The 23806-nt window shown below is 49.4% G+C and overlaps 2 protein-coding genes across 22 annotated transcripts in view; both read left to right on the forward strand.

Moving 5' to 3' along the window:
• Positions 1–2315, forward strand: part of PRRC2C (proline rich coiled-coil 2C) — a 92178-nt gene extending 89863 nt beyond the window's left edge. For 15 of the 21 annotated variants that reach the window (XM_044387921.3, XM_044387923.3, XM_044387922.3 and 12 more), the window contains one exon: positions 828–2315. In XM_044387921.3, coding sequence (XP_044243856.2) covers positions 828–1085 — 258 coding nt within the window. In that variant the 3' untranslated portion in view covers positions 1086–2315. Of the gene's footprint in view, positions 1–335; positions 389–827 lie in introns of all 21 variants that reach the window. The other 6 variants (XM_044387929.3, XM_044387932.3, XM_048225007.2 and 3 more) reach the window with 3 other exon arrangements.
• A 14092-nt stretch (positions 2316–16407) lies between these two features.
• On the forward strand, positions 16408–19149 carry MYOCOS (myocilin opposite strand). Its single transcript, XM_044387790.1, has 2 exons — positions 16408–16502; positions 19026–19149. Exons 1-2 carry the CDS (start codon positions 16408–16410, stop codon positions 19147–19149), a joined length of 219 nt encoding a protein of 72 aa, XP_044243725.1.
• The last annotated feature ends 4657 nt before the right edge of the window (positions 19150–23806 follow it).

Consider the following 23806-nt stretch of genomic DNA (forward strand, 5'->3'; position numbering starts at 1 on the left):
TTTTCATACCTTCCCATGTTGGAAATGACATTAGAGCTTATAATGGGGTCGGGGAGGGTAAAAATTTCTTGAAGTTGCTTTAGATCTTTGGATAGTATAGGTTTCCTGTAGAACATGAAGGGCTCTTTGTTACATGCGAGAGGTACTGAAACTTAAGTTTTAATTGTGTACATTACAGTGGTATAATTTACAGATTGACGTAAGTATATTCTTTGGGGCACATAGTCAATAAAAGTAGGAAATTATTTTACCAGCTCAGAATGTGGTAGGAGCTATCAGAACTTAGTGATCAAGTGAAGTTGTAGTTACTAATTTCTGATGCTCTTCCCCTGCAGAAGAGAGCTGTGGGAAGAGGACTCAGCCACAAGACATTTGGTCCTAGGTGTTGGTAATGCCACAATATAAGTGCTTCCTTTCCCTTTTATTGTAGACCACATATTGATAACTAGAAGTTTTAAGTGTTACGTATATATGTCTTCAAATTTGCAAGCAGCCTCCCTAAGTAGAACTTAATATAAGTTTTTTTGTTCCGGAAAAGTTACAGACCAACAGCAATTTCTGTCTTATTATTTTGTAAGAGGGCAAACTTTGAAAATGTGGTGGGAGGTGGTCCTGTTGTTTTCAAATGTTTAAAAAAAAATCACGTGGAATATTTGCCAAGATAGGAAGAAATCTGTTCATTAAAAGCTGAAAGATCATTGAGGTACCTTTGGTTTGGGCCAGATGTGGGGAAAACGGATTTGTGGTTGGTGAAGAGTGAATGGAGATGGACGGACAGGTTTCGCTAATGCTGCCGCGTTCTCAGTCATGGTTTCTCATTTTTTAAGGCAAAGCAGAGAGCAGAGGTTCTTCAGTCCACGCAGCGGTTCTTCTCCGAACAACAACAGAGCAAACAGATAGGAGGCAAAGCCCCGAAAGTGGACAGTGATTCAAGTAAACCTCCTGAAACACTGACCGACCCTCCTGGTGTCTGTCAGGAAAAAGTAGAAGAAAAGCCTCCCCCTGCACCCACCATAGCCACCAAACCTGTTAGAACTGGACCAATCAAACCTCAGGCGATCAAAACGGAAGAAACAAAATCTTAAAGGCTGTGGTTTATTGCAGGGGGTTGGGGGAGGGGAGAGGGGAACGAGGGAGAAGGAAGTCGGATAATGCCAGCAGCCAAAGGGGTAAAATGGTGTGTGACGTTATCCTGTCCAGAGCTGGGAGGTGCACGGGGGACGTGGGAGCCATTTACACTGACACACAGCCCTGCGCCCGTAAGATGAGGCTTTGCCAGCTTGCACCTGCTGTACAGTGCGCACTCTGTTGATGGCCATGCATTTCCAGTCCGAATTTACATACAGACACGTGCACGCGTTCCTTGAGTGCATAGCATTCAGAACTGAAATCCTTAGGGTTACATAAAACACCAGAAGTAGGAGGAAAATAACCCCGCCGAGGAATAGCTGAGCCTGAACAGTGGTGATTCCAGCTAATACGTCAGGTGTGGTTTCTTTGCTCCCTTACGTTCTTGGGATGTGATTGTAGCATTTGTGGGCTTGGTGGCCAAGAACTGAAGATAACTGGTGCTGGATAGAGGAGCCTTATTTTTTATTACAGCAGCTTGCTATTTTTGTAACCTTGTGATTGAGTTGAACACAATCAAAGTACAGTCACTGATCTCCCCCTCTTCCTGGATGAGTGAGCAGGTGATGAAGTATGCTGTCCGTGTCCTTGCACGTGTCCAGGCGGGCAGGGTTTGGCTACTGCTGCTGTTGGAAATGATGCTGTGTTTGCTTGTGGCCCGAAGCTTTGAAGTGCTACTTGGCGTCTCCTTTCTTCCACGGAGTCGTCATGTCTTCAGACGTGACAGATCGGGTAAAATACTAGTTAGGTTGAGTCTGGCTTGCCTCCGCTCGGTCATCTTTGTATGAATCCAATGGGGTTTTGTTTGTTTGTTTTTAACGGTTTTTAACTGATGTTCATCAAGAGCAGTGAATACCTAGAACTGTGCCCGAAATGGAAGGAAATCCTATCGAAGAAGGTGCGTTTCTTTACAGAGCTGTGTCATACCATCCTTTGGGCCCTCTGCTGGAAAAGTAGAATCAAGTCTCAAATAATGCCTTTTCAATTGTATCCTCTAGTATTATAGATGTAGGACAGTACTGTGTCATACCTCTGTGAATGTAAAATATCTTGTACCTGCTTTATGATGCGTAATAGTGACCGTGCTTTATCAGAGCTGTTTTTAATGACGTTATTCTAGAATGTTTTCTTTCCAGATGATGATTGAGAAGCTAATAAAAAAAAAATGGTGCCAGGTACCACAACAGTAACAGAACTTTGCTGTTTTCTGGGGTTTTGTTTTTTTACCTTTTTTTTCTTTTTTATTAATGGAGTGTGCTGGATGTCTCTATAATTTTGTTCAGATGACTGCAGAACCTGGAAAAGCTGTTGCTGCTATTGATGCATAACATACTGCTATTGGTCTTTTTATATAAATAAATATATATATATATATATACATACATATACATATATATATAAATAATTTGAATTTTTGGAAACTTTAGCTGTGCTGTCAACTTTGGAAAAAGTATCCCAGTTGTACCGTGTTGGGTTGGCATTGTACAGAAATTAACAGCCATATTGGTCTAGAAATGTTAAACATAATTTTTCCATTTGTACAGGGGTAACGCACTGTATTAAATATATAAGGTCTTATCTACATGGGTTTGATTACAGAAACTAATAAAGTATTCTCTAAATAATGAATCTTGGAACTTCTAATGCATTCCTAAAATCTGGAGCAAGAAGGTCTGTCATGTACCAAAAATAGTGATCAAGAGTACATTATGCTCTAGGAAAAGGTTATCATCCAAAGACTGATTCCAGCTTCTAAGAACTATGAAGTTCATTCAGTCCAAGTAAATGTTGTCGGGGAGGATAGTAGTCAGGGCCTCTGTTCTCAGGGTAGCCATCCTCCTCCTGAGAACAAGTCTGTCGAGGAGAAGAGAAGTCTCTCCAGATGATGCCAGCCGCTGAATGTAGAAAATAGTTTCTTCAGGGCAGAAATTGAAGGGCCCAAAATAGATCTCAGTACTTAATGTTTGTATGTTTCATATCTTTCCTAGCACATTCATAGTCATGATCACCTTACATAAGCAGTCTGTAAGGGATTTGCTTTATTATTTACTCATTTTGTAAAATGACGTGCTGAGGGAATTTAATTGCCTAAATCCCGTATCCAGAACACATGGCTTCCAGACCCAGCTTTAGGAGAACTAGTAGTTCAGTCACTGGTGACCTGTGTACTTTCTTCACTTACGGATGCTGTGATTCTCGAACATTCCGAGCACTCAGCTAAGCCCTGCCTAGATGGCCAAGCTTTTCAGTCTTAGGTTTTTCTCACAATAGGCTCTACATTGCTGTGGGGGATAAGGCTAGGATCACAGACCTGTACCGAACGGACCTGTAGTCACCAGTTCACGAATTTGCCTTCTTACCAAGTCACTTACTTCTGTTGCCTCTTTCATAGTCTGATCCCTGAGTTCAGTCCTCCTAAATGTTAGGACTGCAGAGCAGCCAACTATATAGTTTGCGCTCTGTTTGCAAGCAGCCACGTGTGTGCTGTTCACTGGGTTGTGTTAAAACCATGGACACCAGGTAGGATCGTACAGTGGGTCTCCCGCCACCACCCCCTACCTTAAAAAAAAAAGTGTCCAGTGAAAGTAAGGTTTTATGTCAATGCTTCTCCACAGTTGGGTCATAAAATCCTTACCTCTGGCTTTTCTGGCACGCAGCTAGAGAACAAAGGTGTTGCGGTTAGTCGTCGGCAGTAGCTTTAGTCAGCTAACCCTGTGAACGTTTCTCTGCCCCTTGAACTGTTCTGGTAAGGGGGGGAAGGGTGTTTTTGTCCTAGTTAATAATAAATTGTGCTTTATAATGGAAGAATAATTGGGGGAAGCGGGTTGGGGAATGAGAGGATAGTTTGAAAAGGCATTTAATTTGCTTATTTTCACAATACAAATTACAGAAAGTAAAGTTCCAACATACTCTTGGCTGGAGGCAAGATGCAGAAGATGGAATCAGAATATGCCTTAGGTATAAAAAAGCTGAGAGTACCATCAGGACTTCAGTGTGTCCAGTACACCTGCCCGCAGGTGCCCAGCGGATCTCACAGCTCGTTGGCATCTTCGTTATTTCCACATGTCCTTTCCAGTCTCTTCTGCCTGGAATCTACAGTTAGCCACAGTTGACCTGTTTGTGGAAAACATCTTGATTTGATTTGATTTTAGGTGATTAAGAAATCTCAGCCATAACATATCTGCATGTGAAATGAACTAAAGAGAACTGGACGGTGTGATCTTACTGTCACACTGGCCATCTTGGCATTTGCACGTTGCTGCAGGGAATCATCTGCTTGGCCCTCCTCCTCCTCCCGTGTGCTGATCGATTCACGGGCTCAGGTGTAGGCCTGAGCCTGCTCTTGGCGCTCCAGGTAGTGGCTCTATGGGTTTCCTGAAATTGCCTGGAAGACAACGGCAACATAGTTCAGGCCAGGAGTGCTGTTGATTCTCAGCCTTTCCTGGGGTCATGTTCACCCTACCACAGAAATGAAGCTTCTGTGACCTGGTGTCACTTGGATTCTTAAGTAGAAGCCCTCAGATCCGGGGCGCCTGGTGGGCTCAGTCGGTAGAGCATGTGACTCTTGATCTCAGAGCTGCGAGTTTGAGCCCCACATTGGGTGTAGAAATTACTTAAAATCTTAAGCCCTTAGATCTTTCTGGACTGGGAAATCGAAAACTAGGAATGCCTTAATTCCTCGGTTTTAGGTGTACGTTGATGTCCCATCCAGTCTTGAATGAAGCCTATGCCGTTTCTTTGAGATGCCTGCTACAGTCTCTTACGTAGGGTAAATACAGAATCCCTTTGAATTTTTACAGATACTTGCCCTCAGTTTTCCAGTTTTCCCCACACCTAATTTGACAAGAATTTTTTAGAGTGAAATTGGTAGAAATCGAATACTGCAGACTGAACAGCCTACTAGCTGTGGGCATCAGTCAGTATGAAATCTAGGAAGTGGTTAAAGTTTGCTTAAGACTCGCTGATGTACTCCATATTCTAAGTGTGAGAATTAGTTTCAAAAACACATTACAATCCTCAACAGAGGAATAAGATACCATAGGAGAAGAAAATGTTACCTGAACTGGAGAGTTTAAGCAAGAGATGAGAACTGGTAACAGTAGGCAAGGGGGCAAGCATCAATTACGTATCAGTTGCTAGGAACGCAGAAGTCCGTTTCTTACCTCGGTATAGTCTGGTGGAGGAGGGAGAGATGCAGGGTGGCCTGAGGTCGGTCAGACTCCCATCAGTAATGACCTGTTTGCTGGATGCCTTGAGCCCTCTTTTTTCCAGTGGATGCCTTTTCCCTCCCCCTGCATCTGTCTACATCGCTGACGTTTCTAAATAATGATTAACAACCAAAGACATTTAGGCAGTACTTAACGCGGCCTTGTTTCTCGCCATCTCTTGACGCACCAGCTAATAAGTACGATTGTAAAGTTTGGTCTTCTAGGTTTCTGAGCAAAAAAAATAAAAGCAGACGTCAACAGTTTCCTCATCTGAAGTGAAAAGGGAGCCCCCAAAGGCATTAGTGTTAGTGGAGAATTAGAGCAGGGAAGTTTCATCAAGCAGGCCTGTGCTTCCGGATGAGTGAGTCTCAGGTCCAAGGGTAGTGAGAGGAGCAGAAAGGAGGGACAGGTAGCTTCTGGCCCTCGGGAGTTCATTTGCCAAGAGGGAGGGTGTTCGATGTCCGTTAACGTCATGCTGTTCAGTGTGGAAGGATACCTGGGGTACCGACTTAGGGCTGTGGTTTTCATGCTAGGAAGTACACATACTGTTCAACTGAGGCAGTGTTTTTTTTTTTTTTTAAGATTTTATTTATTTATTCGACAGGATAGAGACAGCCAGCGAGAGAGGGAACACAAGCAGGGGAAGTGGGAGAGGAAGAAGCAGGCTCATAGCGGAGGAGCCTGATGTGGGGCTCGATCCCAGAATGCCAGGATCACGCCCTGAGCCGAAGGCAGACGCTTAACCGCTGTGCCACCCAGGCACCCCTCAACTGAGGCAGTTTTTAATATTTGGCTGAGGGATTCAGTGGCTTGTACAAAATGTAAGCATTAACGTAAATAAGGTTAACCAGTGCCAAGGAGGAGCTGCCGTCAAACTGTTCAGTATGAGAAGCTAAAAAGAATATGACACCAAGAGTAAAGGTACGCTCCCCACAGAAGCTGCTAGTGCTCCCCCCGCCCCCGGGGGGGTTGATTGGATATTGGATTTCTGTAATCTGGGATAGAAAAGGATGTTACAAATTTTCCTCTTAAATGGCTGAATTACCAGGTTTTATATCCAGCTTAAAGCCTCCCAGAGAAAAATGGAGTTATTCATGAACTTTACCCACATTGTAGCCCACCGCCCCCACCCCCCAGCAGCCCAGAATCAGGGCCCGGTTTAGGTACTTGTTAACCTTTGTCCCAAAGGCACTTTGGGATGTAATCAGGAAGTGCAGAATGGCCAAACGGGCGTCCCACGTGAGGCAGTCCCATTCTTACCCATGGGGAAAAGTACATTCCAGAAGCATTTGTGCAGGACCTGACAGGTGGCAGGCATCATCCTTGTTAGGTCCCAAAAACAGGATTCCACCATCCCAAGGAACTCAGTTTAGTCAAAGAGCCAGAGCGTGAAAAAGATGGGAGTGGTACTTCCTTCCCTGGTGGTTGCCTGGCCATTAGTGCCAGACCATGCTCCTACTCCTTGGGTTCCCATCCGTCCCGCTAATACGAAGGCTTTTCCCAAGTATGTTTCAGCCAGAGGTCACAGGAAAAAGTAGTGGTAACAAAGGATGGTATCTCTGGTCCCACGTGTGCAAAAGTAGCTTCTTAGTCCCGCCACGTCTGCATGGAAGTAGCAAACATTCGGAAGGTGCCAGTGTGCCCAGCACTGTTGGAATCGACACAGAGCTGCGGACTCCTCCCAACATCCTTGGAGGTGGTATTTTCAGTCTCACTTGGGCATTAGAAGAATGAGGTATGGGGCGGGCGCCTGGGTGGCGCAGTCGGGTAGGCGTCTGCCTTCGGCTCAGGTCATGATCTCGGGGTCCTTGGATCAGCCCCACGTCGGGCTCCCTGCTCAGTGGGGAGTCTGCTTCTCCCTCTGACCCTCCCCTCACTCTCGCTCTTTCTCTCTCTCTCTCGAATAAATAAAAATCTTCATAAATAAATAAATAGGCAAGTATAACTTGCCCAAAGTGATGCAGTAGAGGAGCCAGGATTTGGTCCAGGCAGTGTGATTGTCAAAGCTTGTGGCAGAGCTGCGGTCAGCGAAGTTACTGGGAAAAATCACAGCTCTCTGTCTCAGTTTTCCCAGCTGGAAAATGGAAATGATTCTGTCTTCCTCATTGGAAGTGAAATAATATATGTTTAAATAGGGGCGCTTGGGTGGCTCAGTTGTTAAGCATCTGGCTTCAGCTCAGGGCGTGATTCCAGGGTCCTGGAATCCATATATATATATATATATGTTTAAATAGAATGCCAGGTGTTTGGTAGGTTGCAAAAAAAAAAGTGAGAACTTTATGGCCTTGTTTAATAAACCTACATAGCTTAACCCAGGGCCTGTGCTCTTCAAGAAGCTGGAGTTTCTAGAGCTAAGTAGCTTCTGTAAACATGGGATGAGGTCGGGGCTTCTCTTTCCCACTACAGATTATACGGGAATCCTTGGTTCCTCAGAGGTGTCTCACGGGGAGAGAAGCCACACTGGTGGAGAGGACTTTAAACTCCCTCTCCGGGGCCCTGGGTGGCTCAGTCATTAAGCATCTGCCTTCGGCTCAGGGCGTGATCCCAGCGTTCTGGGATCGAGCCCCACATCAGGCTCCTCCGCTATGAGCCTGCTTCTTCCTCTCCCACTCCCCCTGCTTGTGTTCCCTCCCTCGCTGGCTGTCTCTCTCTGTCAAATAAATAAATAAAATCTTTAAAAAAATAAAAAACTCCCTCTCCACTTGCATCTTAGTATCGAGGTCCCACATAAGACTTCACCCCCCCAAAAGTAGTTCTCTACCAAAAAGAAACCATTGAAGACCATTGACATCTTTTCCAGTTCGATGGTTTGAACTCTTCCCATTTGAAGGCGCCTGCACAGGCCCGAGCTCAGCCCCGGATGGTCTCTGCTGGTCCGAAGCTCATAGTTCTTAGTACCTAAGAGTTGCGCACATGGGTTGGGGACAGCACAGCACCCAAAAAGGTAACCATTTGTTGGTTTGTTCAGCTGCTACCGTGCTTTAGGGGCCACAGGAAACGGTGCAAAAGGTGCCCACGGGGTTTACTGGGGCCTGCCCCTGTGAGGGAGTGAAGGAGGATTGGGCAGCGGGAGGAACAGAACAGAGATGCTGTTGTAACAAAGGCTGTGGAGATCCTGTGAGATGCTCTGGAGACAGGATATTCTTTCAGTGTCCTTGAGACAAGAGGGCCAGACTTACCTTCATATTGTCTGATTAGTGCCCCGAGTGGGGGAGGAGGGAGCGTGACATTTTGGGTGGGGCATTCTCTTCAGCTGAGGGCAATTCTGGGCAGGGGACTTGAGCCCCCGCTGTCCATAGCTGGGGTAGGAGCTCCTCCGTCCAGGAGAGGGTCTAGGCTGTGCCCCCTCCCACCGCTCACATACGCCAGTTCCAGAGAAGCAGCTCTGGGAAGAGCTTCAGACTCCGGTCGCTTTCTTCCTGGAGGAAGGTTAGTGGGCAAAACATAGACCCTCCCTGCCGTTGCAACTGGTCCTAGGCCAAAGTGGCATCTTCTCTCCTTGTTCTAGATTGCTCTGTCAGCGTGCACCTCTGCTAGTTAGGGTGGCTTAACCAGGTCCTAATCACGGAAGGAGTCTGACCCCATGTTCACCAGGCCTTCCTACGACAGGCAGCTACGTGTGTCTGCCCCCATAGATTGCTTCAGAGTCAGACATACTCGTCCCTGGTCCAGCGTCCTCATGACTCGAGTCAGGTCCTCTGCCAAACGGTAACTTCTTTCCTTACTTGTTCCGTGCCAAGTGACCCCAAAGTAACTCTGAGCTATATGATGGGTATGTTCCTGGGGCGCCTGGGTAGCTCAGTCGGTTGAGTGTCTGACTCTTGATTTCTGCTCAGGTCATGGTCTCAGGGTTGTGAGATCAAGCCCCGCATCAGGCTCCACACTCAGTGCAGAGTCTGCCGCTGATGCTCTCTCTCCCTCTCCCTCTGCCTCTGCCTCTTCCCCTGCTCCCCCTCTCTAAATAAATAAATAAATAAAATCTTTTAAAAAGTTTAGTGGGTATGTTCCTGTGTCACTGGTGGGTGTATTCCTCCTCTCAGAGCAAGAATTTCTAAACCTGCAGGGCCCAGAGTTGCAGGGATGAGAAATCCCAGTTCTCCAAGTGGGTGCCTGGGAGTGATGGTAAACTCAACTCCACCCTTGGTTTCTGAAAGGGCAGTCCATCCATGCTAGTTACCCAGTGCTGTGGGATAACAAATTATCCCCAAACTTAATAGTTCAAATGACAATGTCTCCATTTCTGTGGGTCAAGAACACAGGTGCAGTTCAGCCAGGTACCCAGGGCTCAAGGTCTTTCGTGAGTGCCGTCAAGGTCTCGACAGGCTACAGCCTCATTTTAGGGGTCATGAGGAGACCGTCCCCTTCCAAGATCACTCTTGGTTGTTGGTAGGCCTCAGTCCCCTCATCCCTGGGCCTCCCCATGGGGCAGCCTCACGTTACATCGCTGGCTTCAAAGCGATCAACCCAACAGGTAGTGAGGAAGCACCTAAGACAGAAACCACAGTCTTCCTGTAACTTTGTCTTGGAAGTGACAGCCTGTCACTTCTGCCATACTCTCTTTCTTAGGAGCCAGTCAGTAAGTACACATTCAGGGGCGGAGATGACACACAGTTGTGAGTGACAGGAGGCCAGGATCATCAGGGAGTCTTAGAAACTCCCTGCCACACCATCTTCGCAGAGTGTTCTCTCCAACCTGGGACCTCCGTTGCATCTTCAACAGGCCCTTCCATTGTAGCAGGCTGGCAACTTCTAGGTGGTACCGGGTGGGACAGGCACAGTGGGCTCCCTGGTTATACGTCCACTGCACATCTCCTTCCATGTCTGTAGCTTCTTGGGTCCAAAGAGACGTAGGATACCAACCACGAGGATAGAAAAACACTTGGAAAGCTCTCCGCCAAAGCCAGCCAAGGTCCTGCAGGCAGAGAAGGCAAAGCCATATTCAGAATGTGTCAACTCCAGTCTCCCAAGTGTGGGATGATTTTCCAGTCATGGTATTTCCAAGTTCCTGACCAACCAGCCACGCCCTTTACCGTTTATATTCTCGGTTTGGGGCCACTTCTCCCCACGCCCCCCACGCAGTAAGTGACCAGATGCGTTGCCCAAAAGTGCCTATTGGGAACATTTCCCCTCATCACTGTCGTCTGGGGCCACCCTGGCTGCAGAGCCACAGCTGTCCAATTGTGGCTCGCACCCACAGAACCAGGCTGGAGTTTCTTCCTTCTCTCTAAGCTGACCATCAGGGACCCTTCACGCACACAGAGGGGCACACTTAGGGAGAAGATCTGGTGTGAAGTTCGTGGAAGCTGTGGGGCCCTGGGCCACCTGCTCGTCCCTCAGGCCCTACGTCTGCATGGTGCTGGCGGTGTCCCTGGTGTCTTACGATGGGTTGCAGCAGGGCCTGCTCAAACTCAGGATTTTGAGGGGCTAACAGAACCGCTCAAGACAGGCTGTTCTGGCCATGTCGTCACTTCACGTCCCGGGGTCGGGGGCTCCGTGTCTCCCAGGAACCTTGTATAAAATCTCCATTACACACAGCCTTGCATTGTAATTCTGCTCCTGGAGCTCAGCACACAGCAGCTCGTTTCCTCACCAATACCTTTAGCACCATGAGGCCTTCGAGTTAGTATTGACCCCGTGGCTGTGAGTCCGCTGGCCCCCGGCTGCACCTGTTCCGGAATCTGCCCAGAGCCGGCACGCTAACGCGTCGCTCAGGCGCTAGGTCGAGCGGTATTCCTAAGTCTGGAATACGCTGCTTCCGGGTCCCAAGAGGCCTACCAGTCATTGTGCTCCACTAAGAAGAGTGGCGAGAGGTGGGAGGCACAGTCCGTTGTCCTGTAATTTGGAGGGAATGGAACAGCATGCCCCAGACCTCTGGATCCCTAAAAACTTCCCTGATGGGGTCGGTCCACATCAATCTGCTCTAACAAACATTACGTGGGACATGGCAGCCGCCATGACGTAGGGCAACAACTCTGCTGGGTCTGCTGTGGTCTTCGGTGTGGTTTTTGTAGCGGCCAGAGGGGCAAATAAAATGGGGATGTTCGAGGAACCACTATCCCCGAACCCTTCAGGTTTCTAAGGAAAGCATCCGTCAGGGCTGTCCCCACCTTACCACGAGATACTTACTCTGGCTGCTGGGAGGGGGCAGCTTAGCTTTTCTCACTGTACCAGCCCTTCCCGCAGGCCCCGTGTTAGAATACAGCCAGCCTACAAGTACATCCATTCCAGTTACATACTCAACACGTACGGATGGAACACCTGGGCAAGTCGCGGACCCCGTGGACTCCCTGAGTTAGGCCTGGACCTGGACTCTCTATTCCCCCCAGCTCTAACGGAGGGACCATGTTGACCCTTCGAATATCAGCATCAGGCTGAATCCTGTGTCCAAAGTTCTTCACAGTGTGTGTCCCCAAGTGTATGGCTACTTGAGTAAATGGCCCCGGGTCCCTATGGGCAGTCATTACCATGGTTTTACAGGGTCCTTCCTCTACCTGATTTCTTTTAGTCGGTGGGTTCCAGGTCCAGAACCTGAACAAGAGGTGGTGAGTTTTTGTTGAGGGGGCTGCCATTGATCATTGCTTGTAGAAGCATTCACCACTGATGTGCTCGTAGAAACCGAGCGGTATTTGTTGACTGTTCACCATTCCTAGGAATGCTGTGTTCTATTAACTACCTCTATAGTTCTGTGGGGGTCAAACCACCCAGCTGCCGCTCGGATCTTGCTGCTCGTTATGGTAATTTTATCCACCTGTTTCTGATCATGGCGCACTATCAGCTGACCTCTTATTTTATTACCTATTTTGCTCACTGCTCTGTGTGGCCAATTCCAATAATAGCATCTCGCACCGTCAGCCCTGGCCTCCAGAGGACAGCCACCCCTGAGCTTCGCAATGATGCTGCAACCCTTTTGTGCAGTACTTACTGTGTCCCTTTGGTAAAGTGAGTATCCTGCAGGCTCACCCACAGAGCATACTCAGCTGGTGAGTTTTCTGCCCTTATACAGTATATCCAGTCTAGAATGCCCATGTCTCTAATCCTTTTGTTCCCTTCTTCCATCTGTTCTAGAATTTCTACTTTATTTAATGTGGGCCATCCCTTACTCCCCACTTCCCAGAGCCATCATGGGAGCAGGCAAAGATGACGTCTAGGTTTGAGGCTCAAGCAGCCGAAAGGATGGGGCTGCCATTAAAAGAAATGGGGAAGACAGCTGGTGGGACACATTTGAAGGAGTTGATTAGAGTTCAGTCTTGGACATGTCACGCGTAAATGGTTATTAGTTAAATGGAGATGTCAAGTAGGCAGTTGATGTATTAGTCTGGAGTCCAGGGGACAGACCTGGGCTGGAGAGACGGAGGGATGTCATCATCCTAGGGACGATAATGCAACTAAATGAGATCAGCAAGGAAATGGGTAGAGAGAACAGAAGAGATTCAAGGACTGAGCCGAGGACGCTCTCATGTTAACATGAGGAAGATGAGAAGAAACAAGCAAAAGGAACGGAGGCAGTAACCAGTGAGCTTGGAGCAGGGGAAGCATGGTGTCCTGGAAAGTCAAGGAAGAAAATGTCTCAGGAAGGAGGGAGGGATCTATGGTTTCCAACGCCACTGGGGTGGGTTTGATGGAGCATGAAGGGAAGGAATTGGAGATGGCAGATATAGACAACTCTTCTCCAAGAGATTTTTGCTTATTTGTTTTGTGGTGGGACACAGTGGATTCAAGATGGGAGAAATAACATATCTGTACACAGTTGGGAAAGAGCCAATGGAGAGGGGAAAGTTGATGTTCAGGAGGGGAGGACTGCTGAGCAAAGACCTTGAGTGGGTGAGGAAGGATGGGGTCTGGGGCCTGAATACGAGGGTGACTTCGGAAAAAAGTTCAGAGGGCCAGCAGCTCACTGTAGGTGCGGGAAAGGAGGCAAAGCATATGGGGAGAGGTGCTTTGCGGGTTCTTACCACTGCTTCAGTGTCCCACGCTGAGTGAGGATCAGGAAGAAGTGTTTGAGGTTTGAGATGAGAGGTTTCTAGGCCTGGGACGAGCTCCCACTGGAAGTTTGCAGTCACGACTTTAAAGTGAGACCAGTAGCCAGGCTGTGTTCTCTCTAGACACACAGCTGCAGGGGGTGTGGGGGCCTCGTGTCGGCAACCAGCCGAGCAAGTGCGAAGACTTAGGAGTGGGCCAGGGAGCTGAGCAGGGCCAGGGACCGCGATCTCACGTTAGTGCTGCTTATCCTAGAATCTACAAACATCACACGGGGTTTGTAAGGGTCGTGGCGATCATGGCTGAGTCACAGTCACCGTAGAGGGCTGGAGCCATGTGCTTCTGTTGTCACAGGGATGGCGAAGGAATGGAGTCCCCAGACTCTCCAGTGAGGCCCAGTACGGTCACCCATCCCGTTCCTCCGAGAGGATTCCTGTCCCTCTTCTGCCACATGGCCCCAACACAGCAGATCCTGTCACTGAGATCACCTTCCTCTGTGTGCCATGAATTTCACCAAGAGAGCTTAGTGGAAGGTTCGCTGCCCCTATTTCGAATCATGTTGGTAGTGGTATATTTGCCTGTTGTTTCTAGACAACACATGTTCTCATTTTATCTACCCACCCGTGTGTTTTGTGAGTGGACCAACATGGTTGTTAAGTTTATAAACTTTGATGCCGGGCAGACGACATTTCGAATCCTGGCTTTCCAAGCAGCAGTTCCTTCCAATGGGGTTCTGCTGTGGTCAGTGTGAAGAAAGACCCTCTTCCTGCCAGACTGCTTCTTACCCACCTGGACTGGAAACTTTGGGTTTGGGTGTTAGGATTCAGAAAGGTGTCTTAGGTAAGTATGGACCACCCTAAAGGATACCTAGTGTGGGAGGCAGAGACTGCGGTAAATCGCTCTGGGTGCATCGGCACGACATCAACCCTCCCGCGCGTTCCTATCTAAAGCTGAAACGTTTCCCAAAGCCGCCGTGTCCAAACAGCAGCAAACAAACACAAAACGGACCGTTTTAAGGCATCAATAGAGTGGCTGTGTCCCTTCTGGAGTGCACGTGCAATCGTTGCTTCTGACATTCAAACACCCTGCAGGAATTTGTTCACACTGAAAACCCTGCGCAGCTTAGAGACCTGGGGAATCATACGGCTGAAGGAAACAGATGGGGACACAATGCTGCCGCAGACTCTGACTCAGGGTAAGTCACTGTTGGGCTCCCCCTCGGATCTCAACACTCTGCCAGGCTCCGGGGTGGGAGGGAAGGGAACAGGAGCTCGTGCTTTCCAAAAGTGTATTTGTGAGGAAGAGGCTTCCGTTCCTGCATTATATGAGGGGCAATCTGTGTACACGCATAGATTCATATTCATCCTGGGGCTAAATAGATTTATTCATTTATATATATCCTGGGGCAGATACTTACGTATTTTAAAATGGGGGGGGAGGTAAAAATGAGGGACTCTTGCCAATATTTTCTCACGCATCACTACTGCCCCAGGAGAAAATGTTACTCCCCTTTTACAGGTAAGAAAACCGAGGCTCACAGGTGTTAAATCACTTATGCAAGCTCACTCAGCTCAAAAGCAAGAGTCTTGAAATCTGTGCCTTCCGTTCCGAAGCCGAAGCCCCAGCCACCTCAGCAGACGTGCCGTGAATCACCCCAGGACGGTCCTGGGAGCAGGGGTGCACATGAATTCGCTCTTGGAACGGTGGCCTTTAGGTCACACATCAGGATGTCACACCTCCCAGCGTCTCAGGCGGGGCTTCCTCGTCGCCCGTGTGGCCGAGTGCCCTTGCCCCGCTCTGCACGCAAGACCCATCTTCATCGGGGGATTCCTCATCAAGGTCACGTCTGCAGGGAAGATGTGCGTCAGCTGCTATCTTCAAGGGGCAAATCAACCCCATTAACGCCAGTTCCCGAGAGAGCCTGACTACACGGGGATAAAAGAAGCCGCAGGAGCTGACGGTGGTGGCTTTTTGGTCTTTTCCTTCTCTGCGGAGGGGGTGTAGCTGACATGCGGGTCCAGAGTCTATAACGGGCGTTTCTTCCCGAGACCATGAGCTGAAGTGTGGAAGGGGTCCCCAACGGAGCTGAGCGGGGATCAAGAGGTAAATCAGTCGGGCGTCTTCCTAAGAACCAACTTTTCCAGCCAGAAGATCACGCTGGGGAGCTCGGGCCCTCGCGTTCATGCCCCAGGGTCACCTCGAGAGTGTGACGGGGGTCCAGGGGTGGAGTCGCCTCGCCTGCTCCTTGGGGATGGCTCGTCGCGGGGGCAGAACTGGAGGGTAGCTCGGCTCAGCAGTGGAGTCTTGGCAGCCAGGCAGGCCTAGGTTCCCATTCCAGCTCTGTGCCCCCGGGCTCGTCCTCCACGACTCAGTTTCTCCGTTCATTCAGGGGGATCCTAGAACCCTCTTTTGCATAATTCCTGTCGTTCTCCAATAAGATAACGTCGAAGGCCCTCTCCGGGGAGCCAGCACTAAATGGGCGGCAGCTGTGATCTTTGTGGTCAGTGTCAAGTCCCCAGTGTCTCCGCCACGTGCACATCTGAATGCATAGCCTTGTCAGCCCCAGCTTGGCCCACGGCCCTTTCCTGTTCTTTTTTTTTTTAAATTTATTTGTTTTTGTTATTATTATGTTCAATTAGCCAGCATATAGCTTCCTGTTCTTTAGAGGGTAAGCGCTCCGCGAAGAAAGCCCCGCACGTGTCAGTGATGTCAAACAGCTCTGGGAGCGGGGAGGGCTCCATGGGAGTAGCACCTGTTAGAGGGGAAGCAGCACGGGACGGGGCCCAGCTGTGCAACCTGGGGAGAGAGCCGTCACCTCTCTGGGCCTCCATTTCCCCAGCTTTTATCTAGGGGTCATCGTAACTGCCCTCGATTTTGAAGAACTATCTGCCTTGCGACAGGCGGGGCTGGGGGAGAGTGGGGGTGGGGTGGGGTTGTAGGGAGGTCCCCCTGGGAATGTGGCAGCCCACGTGCCCTGCAGGCCATGCTGTGCTGGACCCACGTCTGCCCCCTGAAGTCTGTTTACTGGTGCTTGTATTTTAGATTCATAGGTGCCCGTGAACCCAAATTCCTTGAGTCCTCTGAGTGCAAGGCCATGGCTCAGAAGAGCCCCACGGTCAAAGGCAATAACCTGCCCTACGGAGACCTGGCCTCGGAGGTGACCAGGCGCAGAGTCACCATGGCCACCAGGTACTTGAGAGCTCTCTGGTGCACTGGGTCGTGGGGGTGGGCGGGACAGTAAGTGCCGATCCCCACCAGACGCCCAAAACCGCAGAAAACACTGGTCTGCGTAAACGTGCTCAAACATGTTCATCCGTTGCTTCAAGGCAGATTTTAGGGATGAGAAACTGCTTTGTCACCCACGATGGGAAACAGATTTACGTGGTCTTTCAACAGGCGATGATAAGGGTGCTGGGATGGACTTCGGATCAGTGGCTCTTCACTTGGGGGGTGGGGATCTCTTGGGTCATTGGATGGAAGTGGTGGTGACCCTCCCGGTATAAAAGTGCATGACTTTGGGGACAGCCTGGACTCCCTGCAGCTTGTCCTCGTTCCCAACTAGGCCTCCTGCAGGCAGGAGCTTTCCCTCTCCTTCACCACTGCAGGCCTGGAGCCCAGTCCAGGGCCGGCCGGCCTTTGGAAGCGATGCTGACAGCGCGTCCGGTCGGTCTGGTCCCGAGGAGAGGCTTTGCAGCAGGAGCACCTGTGGGCCAGGTCGGAGCTCTGAACCCCCACTGCCTGACGCCTTCCCTGATGGTGGGGTTAGTGGATAAAATACAGGGGCCCTGGTGCAATTTGAATTTTAAATAAACAACAAAAAGGTTTTATGGCCTAAGGACATCCGTGCAATGTTAGAGTAAAAAATCAGTTGTTGTTTATCCGAAATTCAAATTTCACTGGGCACCCTGTCTTTTGATTTGCTAACTCCGATGAGCCCATGATGGCCTCTGAGGAGTGCCCTGTCCTCTCTCTGGTCTGAGATCCTGAGACCTAGTCGGGGCCCAAGACCTCTGCTACAAAAAGGTGCAGAAAGAAACGATTAGGACTCCGATTTCTATGAAAACCGAGCTCAGCTAGAACTGGCGACCAGCTAGCTGCAGCTCCTTTGTTGTGTGTCCGTCAGGTGTCCAGTCCGAGGCTTTCCTGTGGGGGGATGGGAGCTACAAGCTGGAGGAAGTTGGGGGGGGGGGCATGGCTTCTTCCCTCACTTGTGGCAAATGCCAATATGTTGCAATTTACTTGTGTTGGTTAGTGGGTTTACAAGTTATGTTATCTGGTCTCAATGAATGGAACCCTCCAAAGAGACAAGCAGCCGAACGAAATTTCTGCCAAGAAACCTGGCTTGAAATCTTTTTAATAACGCAAATGTAAGTAAACAACAAAAATTGGCAGAGCGGACAATTTTGGTTTTCTTTGTAGGTACAGTATGAATGGAAGAGTAATGGCTTTATTAACACTGATATGTAGTTGGCCAAAAAATAAAAATTATTGATTTGAAATACGGACCTCCATCCGGTATTACTCACAATATTTCTTGACCTTTGAGTTTGCAGGGATGTGTGACATTTGCGAATTGATTAAAAAAAAAAAAACCTTAGGTACAATTTCTTACTATAGATATGGGGTGTTGCAAACCTTCACTGACAGGGGTACATGGCAAATTTGACAGCCCTGGTTGATCTCGTGAGAGTGGGCTGTGTCTCCGGGGGGCTGTGGTCGCTGCCCCGGCACCTGCTGAAAAAGGAAGAGCTTCCACACTCTGTAGCCTCCCCTAACCTCCCTCCCCGTCACCTCCTATCCCTCCAGCAAAGTTAGGGCTCAGCTCTGACTGGGACGTGCAGTGGTGAACTTGTGCTCAGGAGATCGGGGTTCTGCCTTTTACTAGCCTCGAGCGTGACCCGGGTCAATCACCTTCTCTCTCAGCCTGCTGGGCTGAGAAGCTTATCATGAGGTGTGGCTGAGAGTCTGCAGGTCAGAAGTTGGTAGCTCCAGGTTCCCGACTCTTCAAGCACTTGACAGGCTGGTCCTCTCCTTCTGAAGACAGGGTTAGCCCAGCCCTGAGGAGGACGGGAACACCCTGGTAGACCCCAGAGAACGGTAGGATAGCCTGCAGGCTTGAAGGAGTGCAGGGGTGATGTTAGGCAGAAAGGACAGGCAAAGTAAATGTAAGGCCAAATTGGCCAGCGGCGCCTGGGCGGCTCAGTCGGCTGAGCCACCGACTCTTGGTTTCAGCTCAGGTCATGATCTCAGGGTCATGAGATTGATCCCCGTGTTGGGCTTGGGATTCTCCCTCTCCTTGCCCTCTGCCTCTCCAACCCCCAAATAAATAAATAAATAAATATATATATATATATATTTTTTAAAGGCTGAACTGGCCAGAGAATGGCTGGAATGCCAACAGAACCTGGAGAGCGAGCCTGGGCTCAGCTGAAATTACAGAGCGCAGGCTGGTGGGTCTGGACCCACGGGGCCAGTGGAGGAGAGGAGACGGCAGAGCTCTGGGAAGAGCTGACTGGACAGGTGAAGCGTGAACAGAGCCCATCTCCCTTTCGCCAGCTGACAGTTCCATAAGCCTGGGTAGATGAGTCAGGAAGGATGTCCTTCAACATGCTGAGTGGTTCACTTTAGGTCCTGGGATCTGGGGCTTTCTTTTTCTTTTTTTTAAGAATCCTATGTGTATTTAAAAAACACTCACTGTGCCTTTCCTCCCAGAGAAGAGAGATTTACCAAGAAAAGTGATGAAGCCAGAGAGATTCCCTCCGCCCTGGATTTGGAGAAAGTCCCTGCAGAGCCCCCAGCCCCTCCTCCCTCGCCGGTCGAAGACAACAGCGTCTAATTGCACTTACAGCACTCCGGCGAAGTTGGGGGTGTCTTTGAAGACTGTCTTGGAACATCTTTGTTCTTTCTTTCCTGTTTTGCTTCTCTCACGATCATGGCTGAGCGGTGTTTATCCTCACTAACGCACTTAGAGCAATCTTTGGTTTTTTAAGTCAAGTCTCTGACACACGTCCACATCTGATCTTTAATTTTGTCATTCTATAGATGTGGTCAATTGTATTTGAATTAAAAAAAAAAAAGATGAGGCTTCAATATTTGTTATTAAATCAGGATGAATGAAAATCCAGGAATCTGTGACTTTAAAGATTTGAGCTCCAGAGAACCATGAGATACTTGGGTTTTCAAAACTCAGCCTGGGACACTACAGCTTTATGGCCTCGAGAGCTAGTTTAACTGAGCGGTATCCTCTCCGCCAGCGCCGGGCTGACTGTGTCCACGTTCGTGGACGGAATCTCCAAGGTGTGCTTCCAGGAGGCTTAAGTGCGTTTCTAACTCTGTAGCAGAAGAAGCCCAACCTGAAAAGCGCCAAGTGCAGAGTGGGAGAGAAGTCTGTTGCTCAGATCCCATGTTCGAGACTCTGCACTTCTAAGGACGTCTGGGGCGCTTCTGAGCAGTTTGAAGCCATCAAAATGTGATCACTCGGCTCAGGTCATGATCTCAGGGTCCTGGGATTGAGCCCCACGTCGGGCTCTCTGCTCAGCGGGGAGCCTGCTTCTCCTGCTCTCTCTCTCTGTCAAATTAATAAATAAAACCTTTAAAAATAAAATTCTTTTAAAAATGTGATCATTCAAATCCACATACAGGAAATATCCTGAGGTGCTGTCTTTTATTTCATCCACTTCATAAGGTCCTTGTGGGTGTCCTCTCTCCAAGCCTGCCCTTAGAAATGTACTCTGGTCCCCCTACACGCATAGTGGACTGTGCCTTTGATCAGCTCAGCTTCCTTGCAGCAGCATGGGGCAGGGGTGGGGGGAGCATGCATGGAGTGACTGTCCTAGCCAGCTCGGCGTTGCACATCCTCACGACCTCCTCTTCGGTCAGATGACGAAACAAAACTACACTGTTCAGTAGGGTAGCCACCAGCCACATGTGGCTACTTAAATTTAAATTCATTAAAATTAGATACAATTCAGTTCCACAGTTCGCTAGCCTCATTTCAAATACTCAGTAGCTTATGGGGCTAGTGGCCACCATATTGGATGTTGGAGATATGGAACATGACTGACATTACAGAAAGTTCTATTCGTGCTGGAACAGAGAGGTTAAGTGACTTGTCTAAGGTCAAACAGCATGTAAAGAATAGAATCCAGGAGGGCAAAAGCGAGAAAGACTAAGCCTTGTGGTATTTTATTTCCAGTTCTTTCTTTCTTTCTTTCTTTCTTTCTTTCTTTCTTTCTTTCTTTCTTTCTGTCTGTCTGTCTTTCTGTCTTTCTGTCTTTCTTTCTGTCTTTCTGTCTTTCTTTCAAGATTTTATTTTTAAGTAATCTCTACACCCAACGTGGTGCTCGAACTCACAACCATGAGATCAAGAGTTGCATGCTCCTCCAATGGAGCCAACCGGGTGCCCCCGCCCAAGCAACATTTAAATGTAGAAGTCAAGTGTGCAAATAAATATATGAATCTGGAGTTTCGGAGTAAGGTGTGGGCTGGAGGTATAAATTTGGGGGTTATCAACATAGATGCGGGATTCAGAGCTACGATGCTAGGTGAGACCATGAAAGGTAAAAAGGAGACCATTGAGCCCTGAAACACTTTAATCTTAAGAGATTGAGGCTAGGGATGCCTGGGTGGCTCAGTCGGTTAAACGTCTGCCTTTGGCTCAGATTGTGAACTCAGGGTCCTGGGATCGAGTCCCACATTGGGCTTCCTGCTCAGCAGAGAGTCTCCCCCCTCTGCCCTTCCCCTTGCTCATCCTCTCTCTTTCTCTCTCTCTCTTAAATAAATAAATACAATCTTAAAAAAACAGAGGTTGAGGGTATGTGATCGTGAGTTTTGTGTGTCAAATTGACTGGCCCCATGGGTGCCCAGGTGAAATGTTGTTTGTGGGTGTGATGTGAGGGTGTCTCCAGATGAGATTAGTCTTTGAATCCATGGACTCAGTAAAGTAGACTGCCCTCCCCAGTGTGGGGCCTGAATAGAGCAAAAAGCTGGAGGAAGGAGGAATTCGCCCCCTCTGCCTCCCTCTTGCCTGCTGGAGCCAGAACATGTGTCTTCCCTGCCCCTGCGCTGGGGTTTACGCTGTCAGCTCCCCCAGTTCTCAAGCCCTCGGACTTGGACTGAATTTCTTCACCAGACTCCTGGGTCTCCGGCTTGCAGAAGGCAGATCGTGGGACTTCTCAGCTTCCACCATTGGCATGAGCCAATTCCTCATACTACATCTCTTTTCATATCTATGTCTCCATCTCTTTCTGGTTCTGTTTCTCTGGAGAACCCTGACTAACGCAGGCTGAACGGAGGAAACAGCTCGAGAAACCAAAAGGAGCCATCAGTGATGTAGGGGGAGCCTCGGGTCCTGGAAGCTAAGTGCAGAAAGATCTCCTTCTTCCCTCCTTCGTTCCTCCTTTGTTCACTCTCTTCTTCCATCCCAAAGCCGGAGCTGATAGAGGGAAAGAACAGGAGCTGTGGGCTGGTCTGTGTGAGGATTCTCCTCACCAGTGTGTGAGCTGTGACGGCCTGTCTCCTCACCCAAAGCTGTCTCCTCATCTTCCACTTTTCACTCGAGCACCTGGCGGCTACAGGGGCTCAGAAGGGTGAATGAGCTCATGCATATTCCTACTTCTGGGTTTTCTAGTCTTTAAGAGTCTGCTATCATTGGGGTGCTGTGGTGCTATCCAGTTGGTACTGACTGAATGGTGTCCCCCCACCCCAAAATTCGTATGTCAAAGGTTTAACCACTAGTACCTCAGAAGGTGACCGTCTTTGGAGACAGGACCTTTAAAGAGGTAATTTCAGTAAAATTGGGTCACAGAGGCTGGGCTCTAATCCAATTTGACTGCTGTTCTTAAAAAAGGGAAAATTAGGGCACAAAGGCACATAGAAAAAGAACCCTGTGGAGATTCAGGGAGAAGACAGCCACCTCCAAGCCAGGAAGGGAAGCCTCAGAAGACACAACCCTGCCGACACCTCGCTCTCAGGCTTCCAGCCTCCAGAACTGTGAGAGAATAAATTTCCACTGTTTAGCCACTCCATCTGTGGCCCTTCGTTACGGTGGCCTGAGCAGACGCATACACCTGTGGAGAGACATCTCACCCAGTTCCTGCTCACGCTTGGCATGCGTAGCCTCTGTGAGGACTGACTCGGTGGGGAAGACAAGTTATATTCTGGGTTTTGCTTTCCGAAGTATACTCTTTAGAACTCATGATAGAGAGACTTGTCTTTAAAGTCAGGGTTTTGACTTTTTTTTGTTTTTTTTAAAGATTTTATTTATTTTATTTGAGAGAGAGAGAGAGACAGCCAGCGAGAGAGGGAACACAAGCAGGGGGAGTGGGAGAGGAAGAAGCAGGCTCCCAGCGGAAGAGCCTGACGTGGGGCTCGATCCCAGAACGCTGGGATCACTCCCTGAGCGGAAGGCAGACGCTTAATGACTGAGCCACCCAGGTGCCCCCAGGGTTTTGACGTTTAAGTGCTGGTTCTCTTAGAAACCAAAACGCTGAGCCCTGGTCCCGTGAACAAGATTTGAGAAGAAAACAGGAAAAGGGCTCGACCATGGCATCCCTGCAGTCTGTATAACGTCTGGGGGAAGCCAGGAAAAGGAGAGAAAGAGAGCTTCGATTCTAGAGTTCTTGTCAGGACTTTATGTCGCAGACGGTTTGGTGCATGAGATGGCAGAGGAGACTGGTTCCTGCTTCCAGGTAAATCCTGTGTGGGTGGCAAAGTTCTAAGGGAAGTGGCCCCCACACCAGCAGAGGAGCAGAAGGGACCCCGAGGCCAATCTAGGAGAGAGGGCCTGAGCACCCTGAGTTTCCTCTGGTGCACGCGAGCGCCTGAGGGGACACAGGACAGGCTGGGGAAAGCAGCAGCCTGCTGGAGCTGGCCTCCAGGACGCGGAGGTCACACGCCGAGACGAGTCAGTGGCAAATGCTGGAGGCTGCGCTGGTGACCAACGGCAGGTGCGAGAAGGATCTCTGCCTGATGCCTCTCCCTCCTGGGCCGAGGGCCCTGGCTGCTGTGGAGCACACATGCCGCCCGGAGGAGCACGGGGCAGCGGAGAAACCTGAACAGACTGAAAACACGCTAAGGGGACAGAGTCCACGCTGGATGGCAAGGCAGTGTTCTACCGCCAGGGACGACGGCACCTCAAGTTAGCAAGTAAGTTCATTTACTAAAAACCAGTGGTGTCCGGGCTGCTCACCTGGGGTTGTAGTTTATGGAACTCACGCCCACAACAACCAGTAAGAAGCAACACGGAGCCAGGGGGAAGAGAGGCTGAGCTGGGGAAAGAGACGATGGTTTGGGAAGGACCAAGAACACCAGGAGATGGGGGAGCGGAGGGCTGGATTCTACTGTTGGCCTGGCGTCATCCTGGGCAGCACCTCAAACCCAGGTGCAGGCCTCACACACACACACACACAAACACACACACACACACACACACCGTTAGAGTCCTGCAATCACCGCTCCCAACCCAAAGGAATAATCCGATGGCCGCAATCAGT

This window comes from Ursus arctos, unplaced genomic scaffold, assembly GCF_023065955.2.
Source record: "Ursus arctos isolate Adak ecotype North America unplaced genomic scaffold, UrsArc2.0 scaffold_2, whole genome shotgun sequence".
NCBI lineage: Eukaryota > Metazoa > Chordata > Mammalia > Carnivora > Ursidae > Ursus > Ursus arctos.